Source organism: Nematolebias whitei, chromosome 20, assembly GCF_014905685.2.
Source record: "Nematolebias whitei isolate Nwh7 chromosome 20, NemWhi1, whole genome shotgun sequence".
Lineage (NCBI taxonomy): Eukaryota > Metazoa > Chordata > Actinopteri > Cyprinodontiformes > Rivulidae > Nematolebias > Nematolebias whitei.
In genome coordinates, this window is record NC_056517.1 from 32,919,909 (window position 1) to 32,936,988 (window position 17,080).

The 17,080-nt window shown below is 41.5% G+C and overlaps 2 protein-coding genes across 2 annotated transcripts in view; one reads left to right on the plus strand and one right to left on the minus strand.

Annotated features, from left to right (window-relative positions):
• The window catches only part of LOC119426617 (melanoma receptor tyrosine-protein kinase), a 531,032-nt gene that overhangs the window by 279,934 nt on the left and 234,018 nt on the right, over positions 1-17,080 (plus strand). The gene's annotated exons all lie outside the window — the stretch shown is intronic.
• The window catches only part of tnikb (TRAF2 and NCK interacting kinase b), a gene marked incomplete in the record, with an annotated part of 59,470 nt that overhangs the window by 29,676 nt on the left and 12,714 nt on the right, over positions 1-17,080 (minus strand). Inside the window, 11 exon segments of the mRNA XM_037694175.1 lie at positions 1,524-1,640; positions 1,788-1,986; positions 3,459-3,525; positions 3,599-3,774; positions 3,977-4,055; positions 4,973-5,027; positions 6,450-6,580; positions 6,661-6,751; positions 6,966-7,076; positions 7,171-7,296; positions 7,379-7,435. Coding sequence (XP_037550103.1) covers positions 1,524-1,640; positions 1,788-1,986; positions 3,459-3,525; positions 3,599-3,774; positions 3,977-4,055; positions 4,973-5,027; positions 6,450-6,580; positions 6,661-6,751; positions 6,966-7,076; positions 7,171-7,296; positions 7,379-7,435 — 1,209 coding nt within the window.

A 17,080-nucleotide genomic window follows, 5' to 3' on the forward strand; every position in this document is an offset into this window, starting at 1 on the left:
AATTATGCTCCGTTTCTCCAAACTGTCGTTAAAAAGCCATCTACAGCAGGTAAGATATTTACTGATCATAATGTATCTGCAGAATCCCACACTTGCATAAAGTCAGCTCAAACTTTTCTGCACTCAGATAGTTTCAGGAATTGTTTTATATTTCCTCCTTCAGTTCCGAACCACTATTTGCAGCCTTTTACTGTGCTGCAGTTTTTATTATATTTTAATAAACCTTTAATTTCTCCTCCTCCTGCAGTGGAGCCATCTTCACCACTTTACATTTGGTGCACAGGAAGACGATCTGCTCCAGCAATTAAGTTTTTGATGCTCACTTCCTGTTTTTGAAGGGATCAAAATACCTTCAACCAGGATTAAGAAACCAGATAATCCAGATTTTGTTTGGGTCACATTTCCAGAATCGGGGCACCGTGTATGTTTCTGTTAGCTTGTGTGTTTTCATGTTGTGTTACCAGCAGTAAGGCCTGCTCCTGCAGGAGTTGCTGCTGCAGGATCTCCAGCTGCCTCTGCTCCTCCTCCAGCTGCCTACGGATATACTCCTAACCAACCAGAGCCCGGGCCGGGCGCCAGACGCAGCCAATCGGAGAGCGACCAGGCGGAACAGAAGCCAATTGAAGCCCCAGGCAACCAGTGATGTCAGCAGAGCAGGAAATAAGAAGAAGGGCAGACAGAAGGAGGTTTACAGAGGAGGTGTTAGACCAGAGACTTCACCAGAAACAGATAAGTAATGAAACAAAAAGGAGCAGCAGGGGGTGTAATTAGCAAAGAAGAAAGATGAGCAGATTATTCCAACAGTCAAGATGAAATCAGCTGTGAGCCAGGAAGATATTTATATCTGAGAAGGGAAAGTTAATGAAGCGTTTCACTGCAAGAAAATGTTAATTTTAGTGCTTTTCTCCTCCGATAAACTACAGCCTGAAGACATCTAATAAGTTCAACACCACCAGGAAACATCTGCAGAGGAGTCTCTAAATGATTTCTAGTATATTTAATCATCACGTTCTCTCCGTTCAAAAAAATAAAACCAGTCCTAACAACAAGAACATACAAATGTTTTGTTTTTTAAGTCCAACTAAACTGTTTATAAATAATAAGCAATATTAAATAATTGTTGTGGAAGTTTTTGAATTAATTTATGAAAAAGCTTACAGCCCCCCAAAAAATAAATAAATAAGTAAATAAAAATAAATTTAAAGACCTTCAGATAATCTGAGGATCTACAGATTAGGACCACTGTAAGAGATTACATGGAAGTCTTGCTGCATGAGAGCAAAATGTAACAAAATGAGGGTTGGTTTAAGACTTTTGCACAGTACTTTACTAGAAAAATATTAAGCCCTGTACTTTTAAATGACGTTTTATGTTTTTCGCCTGTTGTAATTTTTTTTAAATTAAAGGTATCAGTGTTGGAATCAGAGATGCGTTTTCAGTGAGAGTTCATGAGGCATTAAGTCCCGCCCCTTTTTTGGACTTGCCCAATTTTGGGGAATTTGTCAGTTGGGTGTTTTTCCTACCTGCTCTCTCTCAGCGTGCCTCCGCTCCTCCTCCCGGCGGAGCTGCTCCATCTCCTCGTACCTCCTCCTCTGCTCCCGCTCCTGCTGCTTCCTCAGCTCCCGCTCCCGTAGTTGTTGCTATAACGAGATTAACAAGTCAGAGCCTCGGCTGTGTTCGCCCAGTGCTCCACGGCTGCGGTGGGTTTACATCAAGTTTTAGGTTTAAATAACCACAAGTTCATTTATTTACATACACAGCTCTGTCAATAAAAACATTGACGCTACCTCCTCCAGCCGTCGCCGCTGCTCCTTCTGCTCCTCGATCCGTTTCTGCCTCTCGGCCAGCAGCTGGCGCTTGTGCTCCTCGTTCTGCTGCTGCTCCAGCTGCTGGCGCCGGATCAGCTCCGAGCGCTCCTTGTTGGCCAGCTGGAGGCGCAGGAAGTCCCGCCTCAGAGTGGACTCACCGGGGATGTTGATGATGGAGCTGAAGGGAGCCGACAGGAAGAGAGTGAGGATCTGATTCGGTTCTGACCGACCCGTTTAACACAGACTGTCTGTCAATGCCCAAACCAATGATTTCATTTTCATCACACAGTTCAAACTGATTCTAAAAGTTCATTAAAATGTTTAAAAGCTATTTCATTCATATTTCAGACTCTGGCACCGCAGTCAGAAAAACAACTTTTGTTTACACTGGTCCTAAAGTTGTTTATTTCTGTCAATAAAGTTGAAAAAGATGTACATTTGGTTTTAAAAAAATCTGGCCTTTTTCTTTGTTTTAACAAAAATGTTTATGTAAAGATTTACAAACATATAAATGCATTGTAATGTTTTCCACAAATATTCAGAAACTGATACCAGAATTAATTTCTTTTAGTGTAAACAAATTATTGATTGTTGTTTTTAAAACTGTCATAGCCCACTGATTGTAACATCAAACATATTAACGTAATTAAAGGCAGTATTTTGATTTTAATGGTATTGAACACATTTTGCTTCATAAGACCATTAAACACAAATTTTGTTCTGATTCCAGGCACAACTTATTGTCCTACATGACCCGAGCTAAATTTTTGTCCTAAAAATGATTCAGAGCACAACTTTTTAACCTAAAAATGACCCTGAACACAACTTTTTGTCCTAAAAATGACCCTGAACACATCTTTTTGTCCTAAAAATGACCTTGAACACAACTTTTTGTCCTAAAAATGACCCTGAACACATCTCTAATCTATATAAAGACATTGAACACTTTTTCTTTGTCATAACTACATTCCATTCTGTATTTTATTTTGTAATATCACTGACTTTTTGTTTCATAATGACATTGAACACAACATTTAGTTTTAGATTGGCCATAAATGCAGCATTTTTTTCATAATGATATTGAATGCATTTTCTTTTCCCCATAATAACAACAAATGCAATTTGTTTGGGTTCCTTAAAAACACTAAACATATTTTTGCTCCATAATGACAGTGAATGCATCATTCCCTTCTGTATTGACATGAATGCAGCATTTATTCCATAATGACATTGAATGCAACATTTTGTTTTATGCTGACCTTGAACCACTTGTTACATAACATTAAATGCATCCTTGTTTTTCCAGAATGACATGAAATGTTTTTTTTGTTTTGTTATTGTTTTGTTTCTTAAAGGAACTGAACACATAGCAGTCCATAGCAACTCTGAACGCAACACATTATTTCGTACTGAACTTAAATGCAACATTTTGTTCGATGATAGTGTCTCAGTCTCCTGTCTCTCTTGTCTGGACGTCTCAAACTGATTCAGTCACTTGAAACAGTTTTATTCATACTAATACAAACTTAAATATTAAATAGTAAACAATTAAAAGTACCGATGTTGAAAGGCGTCTGTATTTCAACCCATTAGCTGAGGTCGCCTCAGACCCTGATCCTGGTACCTGAGCGTCAGCAGGACCGTTCTTACCTGGGCTCTCCGACGTCCCTCTCTTCATCCTCTTCCTCGCTGCCGCTGTACTCGTACTCTGTCTCATCTGTAACAGACAGAATCACGTCAGACACTCAGGTAAAGCGGCTGCAGGTGAGTCGGCGGACGTTCGGCCTCACCCCTCTCCCCCCGCCTCTTCTTGGTGCGGTCGATGTGGTCCTTCAGCTGGATCCGGACCTGCCGCTCGTTGGTCAGGTCTCTGATGAAGGGGTGTTTGAGGAGCTGCTCGGTGCTCGGCCGCTGGCTGTGGCTCTTCACCAGACAGCTTTCTATGAACGACTGGAACTTCTTTGACCTAACGGAACAAAAACACATGCAGGCGCACGAGTTCAGCTGGTTACTATCACAGATTCACTCGTTTCAAAGGGTTCGTTTTAGATTTAAAGAGGATTTGTTTTAAACTGTTGCAGATTTGGCAGCTAAAGTTGCACATTCAGTCTCTGTTTTGTGACCTTCTGTGTATCCACCGGTTGTTTGCATGGAACGAAGAGACTCACCACTTCTTCGATTTGAGTCTCGGGGCAGGATTCCTGGGGATGAGGAAGAGCGCTCTCATCGGATGCATGTCGCACAGAGCTGAGGAAGGAGAGGAAGGAGAGGAGTGAGAAAGAGAAGAGGAGGAGGTGGGGAAAACAAATTAAGAGACAGAGTAGAGTAATCAAGGAAGAAGGAATGAGGAAGGGAAAGGAAAGAAGGCCAAAGAAAAGGAAAGAAGGCCAAAGGAAAGGATACCATAGGAAAGGAGGTCAAAGAAAAAGGAAAGGAAATAAAAAGAAAAAGGAGGCCAAAGAACAAGAAAGGAGGCCAAAAAAAAGAAAAGGAGGTTAAAGGAAAAGGAAAGAAAGCCAAAATAAAGAAGATCAAAGGAAAAAGAGGTCAAAGGAATGGAAAGAATGTCAAAGGAAAAGGAAATAATGTAAAAGGAAAAGGAAAGGAAATAAGGCCAACGGAAAGGATGTCATAGGAAGGGAGGTTAACGGAAAAGGAAAGAAAGCCAAAAGAAAGAAGATCAAAGGAAAAGGAAATAAGTTAAAATGAAAAGGAGTCCAAAAAACAGGAAAGGAGGCCAAAGAAGAGAAAATAAGGTCAAAGGAAAGGAAAGGAAAGAAAGCCAAAGGAAAGTAAAGAGAAGGAAAAGTAAGGAAAGGAGAGGAAAGGAAACAAAAAAAAAAAAGAAAGTCAAAGGAAAGGAATAGAATCCAACAAAAGGGAAGTAAACTTAAAGCAAAAGAGCACACCAAAGAAAAGGAAGTAAAAAGGAAATAAAAAGAAAGCAAAAGAAAAGTAAGGAAAGGACACCAACAAAAAGGAAGTCAAAGAAAAAGATAGGAAAAATGAAAGGAAATTAAAACACAAAGGAAATGAACAATGAAAAGGAAACCAAAATAAAAAGACAGAAAACAGAAGAAGATGGATGGAGACACTGATTTATCAGTTGAAGTTGGAAACAAACTGTGCTGCTTTCGGCTGATAGCGGTGTTAATCACACTTACGTGGCGCTCCCTCTGCCATCTCTATAGCCGTGATGCCGAGCGACCACAGATCACTCTGCAGAGAGAAAAACACACGAATCGTTCACTTCCTCTCCACGTGTTCCCGACTCAACACTTCTCGCTCCTGCAAGACTCGTCCAACGGTCAATGTTCCCGTCAAGTGATAAAAATACAGGCAGAAAAATTACCCATCTGCCACTACTGCTGCAGATCCCTGCCGCCAACATTTCACCAGAGTTTGGTTTGAGCAAATAGCTGCTGTAAGACGAGCGGAGTCACACGAAGCCCCGGAGGGTCGGAGTTAATGGCGTGGGCGCTCATCCTCCACCGACTCGCCGCGGGGGCTCGTTCTGTCCCCATTAAACCAGAAAGCACCGCACATTCACTGGTTCTCATTTGTCCCCTGTGCTGTCGAGTGGTAAGGATCAGAGATTACAAATAAAATGGAGATTTCTTCTAAAGGCCATGTTTGCTGTTTGTTCGCATGCTTCAAGCAGTTTGAGATATCGAACGTTTGGAGCGCAAAAGAAAACGCACACAAAAAAAACATGTTTTTAATGTGCTGTAACTATCCCACGTTTGGAAGGTTTATCAAAAACAGCTTTTTCTGCTGAGCTTAAAAGTTCTCAAGAAGAATCTAAAGGTTTATAAATGCTAACAAACTTTAAAAATAGTTTTAATCAAGCTAAAGTTGGACGTAGAACCTAATGTGAGTTCAGACTGGCAGAAATCTCTACAAGGAACAATTTGACATCAAATGATAAAGTCCAAAATCTGCACCTTGGACTCAGTTTATTATGGCTGAAATCAATTCCTAAACCAGTACAGACAATAAAAACTGGGCTAAATTTAGTCCAGATTCAAGTCCCAGCCTTACACGTAAACTTCACTTAATCTTAGTTATCTAGCTCATAAGCGACTGATGGATGAACGGAGAGTATTTGCCCGGCAACTGGAAATAAAAAACAAACTTTTGGTCTCAAACAAGACAGCAAGTTTGAAAACTATCCAAGTGTAGAAAAAAAAATCCAAGTCAGTCTAAAGTATGTCTAAACCCAGTCTGTTTGCTTAGACCCCTACATTTTTTCCAAGAGTTCAGTCCATGATAAGAGCAGTCCTTCATCAGTCTGAGGTTCTTCGGACTGATGAAGTCCTTTGGATGAAGGACAAAACGTCACAACAACAACAAAAAACAAAAGAAACCGTCTAGATGACCTGACTTAACTTTGTTGGATAAAGATGGACGATACTGAGGCGGTGTGGGCGGTGTCTACGGAGGTTAGAACATATCAACAAGAGTCCTGCAGCAGCTCAAAGGAGGTTTAAAATCCAGTCAAGAGTCAACACTAAAGGAGTTTAAAACCTGCCAAAAGCTTGTACAAAAAAAAAGTTTAAAACTTGTCCAAATCCAGTCCAGTAACCCATCTAACAGCTGAAAATCGTCCTTCTCTCACAGGTAAACCCTCATCAGATATACCTTGAAGTCGTAGGTGGCGTCTGGGTTCTCATCACAGGCGATGACCTCAGGAGCCATCCAGTACGGCGTCCCGATGAACGTGTTCCTTCGTCCCACCGTGCGATCCAACTGAGCGCTTACACCAAAGTCCACTGTGGACACACAAAGGAAGCTGCTGTTTTAAAGCTGTTGGGTATTTCCTACATTTATAACTTGAGTTGAGTTTACTTACCCAATTTGACCTCGGCGTTCTCCGTCAGCAGAACATTCTGGCCCTTGATATCTCTGTGGATCACCTTGTGCTGATGGAGATGGGTCAGACCCTGAAGAAAGACAGAAAATATTTCAGAACATGTCAAACATGTCTGCCGAGACTCATTTTTACATGAAAACCTACTTTCATTGAATCTAAAACATGTTTTACATGAGTGATGGACCTACCCGGAGTCCCTCAGGGAACCTGTTTGGGGTTTCTTTAGTTTAAGAAAACAATATTTCTGTATTTACAGTTATCTGTGTGTCAGTTCTGGTTCTCACCCTCAGGATTTCCCTGCAGATGTAGGCGATCCACTCCTCCTTCAGAGTGTTTCCTTTGGTGTTTTTGATCAGATCTGTCACCGAGCCAGCCCCGCAGAACTCCATCACCAGCTGCACACGCAACAAACCAACCCAGAGGGTTTCAATTCTGTTTAGAGATCAGATTTGAAACAGTTTAGTTTTGTCTACACAGAGAGGCTCGTACCCACAACTGGTCGTCCATTCCTGGAGGGTTTTTCTTTATGAAGGCTCCATAGTAGGTGGCGATGTTGCGATGGTGGCTGTACTTCTTCAGCATGTTGATCTCAGCTTTAATCTCCTCCTCCTCCTCCTGAAGCACAGAGAAGTAAAGATGAAGCAGAGGACTTTTCTGCAATGTGTCTGAAATGAAAGGTTGAGTGTGGGACACGTACTCCGGTGACATCCATGACCTTGATGGCAGCCAGTTGACCTGTTTTGACATGGCGACCCTAAAAAACACACAGAACATGTCAAGTCAGCTTCTTTTCCTAATCTGCATACAGAACGACTTGACCGTCAACAGTCATGAAGGAAAACAAACTCCTTCCTAGTATTTTTATCTAAATTTATAGTTATTTCATTTAAAAAAAATCCTCTTTAATGAACTCCAGAGATCACATAATTCAGATCCTCAGGAGATGATCATTTCTGTTGATACTTTATGGTCATCTGAAAGCAGTTAAATATTTCAAAATATAAAAATAAAACTAAGACAGAAATTACATCCTATATTTAAGGTTAGCTCTTCTTGTGATTTTATATAATTTTCTAAACTTTTCCATTGATTTTCCATGTTTACTCGAGTGAATCCTGAGTCAACCTCAGTTTTTTTGAACAATCTCATTACATTCTGCAGAATCAAAACATTCGGCTCACTCAGGAGATAGGTGCTGTGACTTTTGGTTTTTGTTACTTTTATACTTGAAAAAAGAACCTGGTTTACAAATATTTCCCCATACAAGTACCTAAAGATCTCTTTTACTTTAAACAGTTTTTAAAATTTGCTTCAGCGATGAGCTCTATTTTTTATCTTATGCTAATTTTATCTTTTAACTAACCTTTTGAGACAAATTGAGCTAACATTTGATTACTTTTAGGAAGTCTTTTGCTACATTTGCATTTAGCTAACATTTAGCTAGCATTTTGCTGCTTGAAACCTGACCTGGCATTGCTACTTTTAGCATCTAGCTACCACTTTGCAATTATTAGCTTTTAGCTAGCTTCACGCTACATTTAGCTTTTAGCAGGTCTTTTTGTTAATTTTTAGCTAGCATGTCATACTTTTTATTAACTACCCTTTTGATACTTGAGCTTTTAGGTAGACTCTTGCTAGTTTTAGTTAAAATTTGTTGATTTTTAGCGTTTTGCTATTTTTAATATCAATTTACCACTTTGTTATTTTTAGCTTTTGGCAAAAATTTTGCTAAATTATGCTTTTAGCTAATTTTGTGTAATTTACAAAAAAACAACACAAATAGCTAACCCTTTGCCCCGTTACCTTTTAACTAGCCTTTGCTACATTTAGCTTTCAGCTAGCTTTTTGCTTCATGTGGTTTTGAGCAAGGCTCTTGGTGTTTTTAATTAGTACGTAACTCCTAGCTGGTATTTTGCTTCATTAATCTTTAGCTAGTTTTCTCCTTTAAACTTTAAAAACCCAGTTTCAAACTGTACTGGTATTATTTGTTGCTGTTTTAATTTTGTAATACCTGAGCTGTGACCCTTTGCCCATATCTCCTGTGCTCCCAGTAGGAAAAACAGCTGAAACACATGGATCTTTGTAGGCAGGATTAGAGGTGGAGATGTGATGTTGTTGCTCCAGAAAGTAAACGACAACAACAAACAGGACAAATGATGGCTGAGTTCGGCTCAGCTGAGCAGCTTCCTCTAAGGAGACGTTACCCAACATGGGTTTGTTGTGTAATTCTCGTGTGTCATTTTGACCCAAGGGCAGCAGGAGGGTTAAACATTCACATTCAGACTGGACTGTTTTTATTGTGCATGTCAGCGATTTTATAAATTTAAAATTTTTGTTCAAAACACGACAGCATTCAAAAATATTCACGAGAACTTACAGATCTCTGAATGGGTCAGCTGATTATCACCTAATGCCAAAAAAATACTTTTTTTTAAAAACAGAAAACATACCTTATTAAACACAAAGATGGCTTTAAGTCAGAGAGTTTTAAAGATGTTGGGTTGAAACTTGGTGTGGTAGTAGCTGAGATTCATCCCCAACACATACTCTGAGTTAAAATGATTGAACAACAAAAAAAAAAAAGATCAGGACTTAAACGCTGTAGTTTTTCAACACAAAATGATGATTTTTGTTTTAAATGTTGCCTTTAAAGCTAGTGGGTGATGAACATTCCTTCAAGGAATGACGTGTGTTCAATTTATTTAGAGTTAGACGTCCAGTTCAGGACTTCCTGCTTCAGTAGCACCTTTTTATTTCATTCAATAAGTTCATATTTTAGATGTCTGCCTCACTTCCTCTTGTGTTTTAATCTCAGCCTGGAGTTAAAGTGAAATCCAACCCTCGGTTCCCTCCTCTGAAGCCAAAAACTGGAAATTCATTCATGTCGGCATGCACGCTGTTTCCTCCTGGTAACCTAGCAACAGGCCCTGGCAGCGAGGGCAGCGAATGGGGAGGCAAAGTAATGGCAGCGTGTGCACTTGGGTTTTTTTTTTTTGTTTGTTTTCACACGCTGGGTCACTTGAGCATGCGAGCTGCTCAGATTCACACACGGCGTCTCGGTTACTCAGCGTTGCATCAGAAACCGAACAGATCTGACAGGAAGACATCACCTCACGTCTCCGCGCCTGCTCCTTCCTTTGTTCGTCTATCGCCTTTTGTTCCTCGGGGTGAACATCCAGCGTTTTTTATGTCGGTGTCGATTTTATTTATATATCACATTTTAAAACAGCAATGTTGACCAAAGTGCTTCACAAACAGGAAATCTGGCAATAAAATAAATGAAAGATCAAACATTAAAAACACAGGTATAATTTAAAAAAAGTTAAGGACAAACTACAACGAGAAAATAACAAACTCAAGAGGTTCTGGTGGAACTCAAGCAGAACTTTAATTAAAAGCCAGTGAAAAATGTGAGTTTTTAGGTGGATTTAAGGGACTGAATTGACTCTGCAGAACGGATATCAATGGGTAGGTTGGTCCAGAGTCTGGGGTCCTGATCCCCTCAGAGCTTTAATTTAGCCCTCGGCTGCACTAAAAGCATCCGACAGGAGGATCTCAGTGTTCTGTTTGGGTTGTAAAAGTACCAAAGATCCATGAAACAACTGGGTCCCAACTTAGCCATTTAAAACTTTAGAAGTTAGTAAAAGAATCTTAAAATCAATATGAACGTTTACAGATAGCCAGCTAAAACTGGACTGATGTGGTCCTGCCTTCTGGTTCCTGTTAAAAGATGACAGCAGCGTTCTGGACCAACTGCAGGCGATGGAGAGACGAATGTTTTGATCCAACATATGAGAGAGCTGGTGGTGATGAAGGCCTGGAGAAGAGTTTAGAGGTCTTTAAGAGGAATGTAAGATTTTACTTTGGCTATAACCGTATTTTTTTGGCCTATAAGTCTTGTTTTTTTGCATAATTTACATGCCCTCCGACTTATACGCTGAAGCGACATATTTATGGATTTTTTGCCATATTTATAAACCAATTTTTGCCTGAGATGACCGTTTTCATTCATTCTGACTGAAAATATTGAACACTACCATTTTCCGCCGCTAGATGGCACTTGAGTTGTATGGCATGCCGTTGTGTCATGTAATAGGTAAAAGTGGCTATTGATGACACAATCAGCTTGCCATAGAGGCCACCTTCGTCCATATCCGAGATCATGCCTGGAGCAATCATCAAATCAGCTTCATTTTGCTGCGCCGCCCCGGTGAAATGCAGCTGATTTGAACATTGAAGTGCATTTATTAAATAAAAGTTCAACTGAGACACACCTTTATTATATTGTTGAGCAAAATAATAATTTTCTTAGCTGCTTATCTTGTTAAACTTTGAAGAAATGCACAGCGAATCATCCCTCTGTGCGCTCCTGCTTCTGCATATTGGCTTTTAAAATGCAGCTGATTTTCAACCTTTATTTAGACTGATAAGTCACATTGAGCCTAGAAGACTCATTTACAAGTGAGATCTGTTTAGACAGACAAAAAGTAGTGAAACTGGACACGTGTAGGAATTAGAGGCGAAAAAATTCCTATCAGACTCTTTCTTCTTAGCTGAGAAGAAAAACTCTAATATTAAAAAAACACCTCGCACAAACAAGCGCATAGTGACGTAGACATTCTGCAGAGGGGGACGACGAGAGCTTGATCAGTTGGAAATGGGGGGGGGGGGGGGGGGGGGGTGGTAGCGTCAGATCACATGTTCTCCAGGCGACTTCAGATAAGATAGCCTTCAAGGCCAACCAAGGGAGCCAAATTCAGATAGTTGTTTTGGGGACAGGCAGAACTTAATGACATTTACCTTGAGTCTGTGTTGGTCCACTCGGTTCCAAAATGTCCAAATTACATGGCCACACCGATGGAATGTGCCTGAGTAAAATCCCGAAGATCTGATCCATTCAGCCCAAAGCATTTGAGTCCGGGTACTCGAGGCACGAACCAAGCCATCATAAGGCAAGCAGCGTGATCGGGTCCGAATTTGCTGCCGACGACTTCCTTGATTGTTGATAAAACCAGCAACCAGCCGAATCCAAAAAGCAGGAACCAGTTATCGTAAATCCAATTAAATATGAGTCCTTAAAAGCCACAAATGACAGCAGAGATAGACACATCATCAAGTTTTCAAGTCGATGAGATATCCAGCTGCATGCGTGCCAACAGGGCAAATCGGCTCGCCTAATTTGATTTGACCAATACAGTGCATTTATTAAGGAAATGTTAGACTGAGATACACTTTTACTATAATTTCGAGCAAAACAAATAATTGTTTTTTTAAGTGTTCATCTTGTTAAATTCTTGTTAAAGTGAATATATTGAATTATCGTCATGATTGGTGCCTTTTTGTGTTCCTGATGTTCCGGTTAGACCTCACTACGAGGTAAGAATTTTTGCTAAACCTGGTTTTGGTAAAATTTTCAGGCACGTATGGCCTCCCAATACCTGTGATGACTTCAGGATTCAGGTTTTTTGAGTTAAGGCCAAGGGACTGGGGGGAGTTTTCATATAGGTACTTGGGCGTTTTGATTCTGAGTGACGGTAGAATGGAACAAATGGATCCATGAATCAAGGCCTCGTCCTCAGTAATGCGAGAGTTGCTTTGGTCAGTTGTGGTGAAGAAACAGTTGAGTCTAAAGGTAAACCTCTGGACTTACTGGTCTATGTTTCAGCCCTCACCTGTGGTCATGAGGTTTGGATCAGGACCAAAAAAACTAGATCCTGAATACAACCGGCTGAAATGAGCTATTCTTCATGGGGTGGGGGCGCTCAGCCTTAGAGAAAGGTTGAGGAGCTCCTTCATCCGGGGGGTAACTCAGAGTACAGCTGCTTCTTCTCTGCATCAAAAAGAGCCCCTAATTGACCCCCTGAACTCCTATCTTTGGAGGGGTTTTTTTTCTCACTGGGAGGAGACCATGGTGCAGACCCAGAACTTTCTGGAGGGATTATAAATCCTCTGTGGTCTGAGAACACCTTGGGGTCCCACATGAGGAGCTGGGGATAGGGAGGTATGCGCTTCTGAAAAATTACAAACGAATTGGAAGTGGTTTTGTTCAAAATGTCTTATCCTTAAAATGAACACTGCCAGTTTTGTTTGTTTATGCCTTGTGGTTAGCTCGAAAAAACTAATGGCGGCAGCATCTAGCTGTAGCACATCCGGTGCAGCCTGGCAGGAATATTGGAATTTTTCTCCATGCATTTTGTGAAACTGACAGAGAAAACAGTGTTCATGTGATCTAATTACCACTGACTAGCCTTTAGCTCATCAATCTGATCTGAATTCAACTGTTTTTACAAAACTGAGATAATTCAAAGATCTGTCTACAGCAGGTAAGATACTAACTGTTCCGATGTTGTCAATGTGCTGCTGCTGGTTTTACTCATAGAGAGGATAGTTCAACATTAATGAATAAAAAATGGATCCTGTTCAACTTTCATAATTCAGATGTGTGTGTGAATGGCCTCTGTGGACTGTGGGTCAAGTGTGTGAAGTGTCGCCGCGGCTGCAGGATAAACGGCGGCGATCCACCTGGATGTAGCAATAAAAGGCGAGGCAGATAACGGCGGCAGATGAGAGGAAGCGATAAGGCCTCAGAGAGCCTCGTTGTTCTGCTATCTGTTTTCCCCGGATGCTAACGGACGGCCAGACAATCTCCCAGAGGTGACTCCTGCTCTGTGTATGTGTGTGTGTGTGTGTGTGTGTGTGTGGGGGGGGGGGGGTTGCAGATTAAAACAGTCTGTGGATCCATGGCAGTGTCCTCCTGCAGCAGCCCGAGGCGTAAAAAACACACCTTGGGTACCACATCCAGACATGCCTGACATTCCTATCCCAGACACAAGCTGTGACACATGAAGACACAAGCTGAAGTTCTATGGCAAGCCATTTTAACATAAAATCGGAAGCGCCCACCCTGCTCTGAAACGGTGCATTTAAGGGCAAACCATCACGTTCGACGTCTCAGTGCTAACGGTCCAACCAAAAATAGAAACAGCAGATACACGTGAAGTCCCACCGTCAGCAGCCTGTTTTCATTTAAGGCCCAAAGATGGTGCTTTAAGAGCTTTAAAGTTGCTTATTCATCAGAACGTCCGCTGGAACACGAGCTCATCAGAGCAGAACCGGTTGAAAAATGGATTTCTGCTGCGAACACCAGGACTTCAAACAACTGGGACCTCAGCAGAACCTGTTCCAGGTGAAACCTCCACCACGACCCGCTCAGGGAACAAAGGCCTTGTTGTGAGGATGGTTCTGTGGAACGTAACGGGCCTGGAGCGACATTTGCATGATTTGACCTTTCAAATGTGTCGTGAGGAGGCGACGCATCGTTTTCAAACAAAGTTTTTAAAACAAAACCCCCACAAAAATACAGTCCTGGGGAAGGGAAAGACCACCCTCAACAAAACCTCAACAAATTCCCCGAGTCATTATTTATTTCACAAAATCAAAATGTTTGCTGCTCTGGAACAAACAGGTGTGTGCAAGCACAATGCCAGGGAAGAAAGACATCAGCAATAAACTCAGAGAAGCAGCTGCTGCTGCTCGTCAATCTGGGAAGAGTCAAAGATCATTTAAGAGTCCATCTTTCTACAGAGAGAAAGATTTTAACGAGTGGAAAACATTTCAGACAGTCTTCACAGCAGACTCACCCCGAAGGTCAGACCATGCAATGAGTTCCATCTCAGACTCTGCAGGCCTTAGACAGCAGATCAAAGTCATCTTGTCATTAAACCAACATGGCAGCGCCACTAAATTTCACCTGGAGGAACCACAATGTGTACACATATGTGTACCCACAATGCACTGCAGCAAACAGCTCCTCCAGCTGTCAGAACAGTGGTGGAGTGGTGATGGTTTGGGCTACTTCAGTCACTGAGTGGACCATGAACTCCTCTGTAGACCAAAGTTCTACAGGGTCAGAAAAAGAAGAACCAACGGTCTAGTCAAGAGTCCAGAACCTGAACCTGACTGAACGCTGCAGTTGGCGAGCAGAACTGAAGCAACGATGGAAAGAAGAGTGGGCCAGAATTCCTCCACAACCGTGAGAGCCTGACAGAGTCCAACAGTGAGGATTTTTTAATTTTTTAATTTATTGCACGGCTGTAATCTTCAGTTTAACTCAACAAACAGTTTTTATTTTGAGGTTTTTATTCTTCGGAGGCTGAAAAATAAAAAGGTTTTGATAAAAGTTTTAGAATTTTCAAACTTTTTTGTTTTTTAGTCAGAATGTGTTAAAGAACAATATGTTAGTTTTCTTTAAAAAAAAAAAAAAATCAGCTGCAAGTCCCTGCAGGTATCACCGGGGCGTCAGATTCCAGGTAACTCTGGAGAAAACATGCTTGCCTCGTCACAGAACCCAGAACTTTGTTCGTCCACATGTCTCCGTGAAGAATCTGATCGGCAGATAATTTCCTAAGTGAATCACGCGCTGCTATCTGCAGGACCCACGCAGCTGTTTTCATCTGTCCTGCACTCGTCTCGTCTTGGGTTCTGCAGAGATCCAGAAGTTTCTTTTCAGGCGTCACAGCGTCAGGAGTTCCCAGAGACTTCTGTCTAAACACGCTTTCCACGGAAACAACTCTCATCGGGACGAGTCACTGCACCTTTCTGCGCCAAATCATCTCGGAGCTATTCCAAGTTGTGATGTAATTTAAATGAAAATGTCCAGAACTGGTTTATTTCTCTTTGAACTAAACCAGTTTGCAGAAGGTGTTTGAAGGATAAAAGCCTCAGTGAGACACGACTCAAATGGTTAAACAGTTCACATTCTTTGACAGTTTCTCCACGCGGACATTAATAAAGTTGTGATTCACAGAAACCAGCTCCACGTAGGCCCAACTGTTGTGTGAACCTGGCACCGTAGTTTCACAATTTAATTAAACATCAAGTCCTCCAAATCAGAAAAACATTTATCCTAAAAATTTAAATCCAACAGTGATTTCCAGACCTCAACCCATCAAAACAACGTGTGAAAACAGCTTCACTGATGGGGTTTTACTCCCCCTTCACTCCCCTTTACTTCCATCATTGGACCACTTGTGATGTCAAAACAGCAGAGACGCTGAGGGTCCGATGGTTCTGAACGGCTGGACCGGCTTTAATCCACCTCAGAGTTAAAAACAGAAACTGTCCTCCTATAAATGAACGGGTCAAATGTGCATGAATGAGAAATAAAAAGGGTCATAATAATAATTAACTACCTAATTAATGCTGATCCATCTCTAAATATCAGGTTCAGTCATATCGTAGAAATCAAGTGAAGAAAAACAAGAACAAAAAACATTAAGTAATCATTAAAATGACAAAAAAAGTACTTTATTTTAAGAATGGATCACGTTTATTTTTTAATATTTTCACAAGTGGTCGTAAAAAACTCAAATCTTGTTGTCCAGAAGCAACATTGTACGCAGACGACAATCAAATGACAGTAAATGTAGATCGTTGGTGTATTTCTATTCACCGATAGTGGACTAAAGCGTGCAGGAGAACATTTAAAGGGCTAAGACAGCTGAGGTAAGCAAGACTTCACAAGCTGGTCCATGTTCAAGGAAGAGATTTAACATTGGGGCCTCTTCCCAATGGGACATGCCCCAAAAAACATCAAACGGAGGCTCCCTAATTGGATGAACTACCTCAACTACCATAAACGCTAATCAAGTCCAAAACCTGACCTCCTTTGCATCGACTGGCTCCATTAACGATGTCAACCATGCCTAATTCATCCAATGTTTGCATTTAGTCTTCCCAATGATGTAAAAGTACAACTACCCAGACCAGTTGTGTCCAGTCCTGGTTCTCAAGAGCCACTATCCTGCATGTTTTAAATGCTTTCCAACTCTTCAGCAGGTCGTCTGGGCTCAGCCTACGTCAAAGTCCTGAAACATCTAAAGCATGCATGTTAGTGGCCCTCGAGGACAAGATTTGGACACACATGATCTAAAAAAACAAGGATAGAGGCCCTTGAGGACATGAGTAGAGAAAGGTGGTGAAAGGACAAGGATAGGGCACCTGTGGTCTAAAACATGCAGGACAGTGGCCCTCGTGGACATGACTGGACATCCCTTATCTAAAGCATGCATGTTAGTGGTCCTCGAGGATGAGGATTGGAGACCCATGATCTAAAAAAAGCAGGATAGTGGCCCTTGAGGACATGATTGGACATCCCTGATCTGAATCATGCAGGGTACTGCCCTTACAAGACAAGAATTGGACACCCCTGATCTGAAACATGCAGGAAAGTGGCCCTCAAGGACCAGAATTGGATACCCCTGATCTGAAACATGCAGGACAGTGGCCCTCAAGGACCAGAACTGGACACCTCTGATCTGAAACATGCAGGAAAGTGGCCTTCAAGGACCAGAATTGGACACCCCTGATCTGAAACATGCAGGACAGTGGCCCTTGAGGA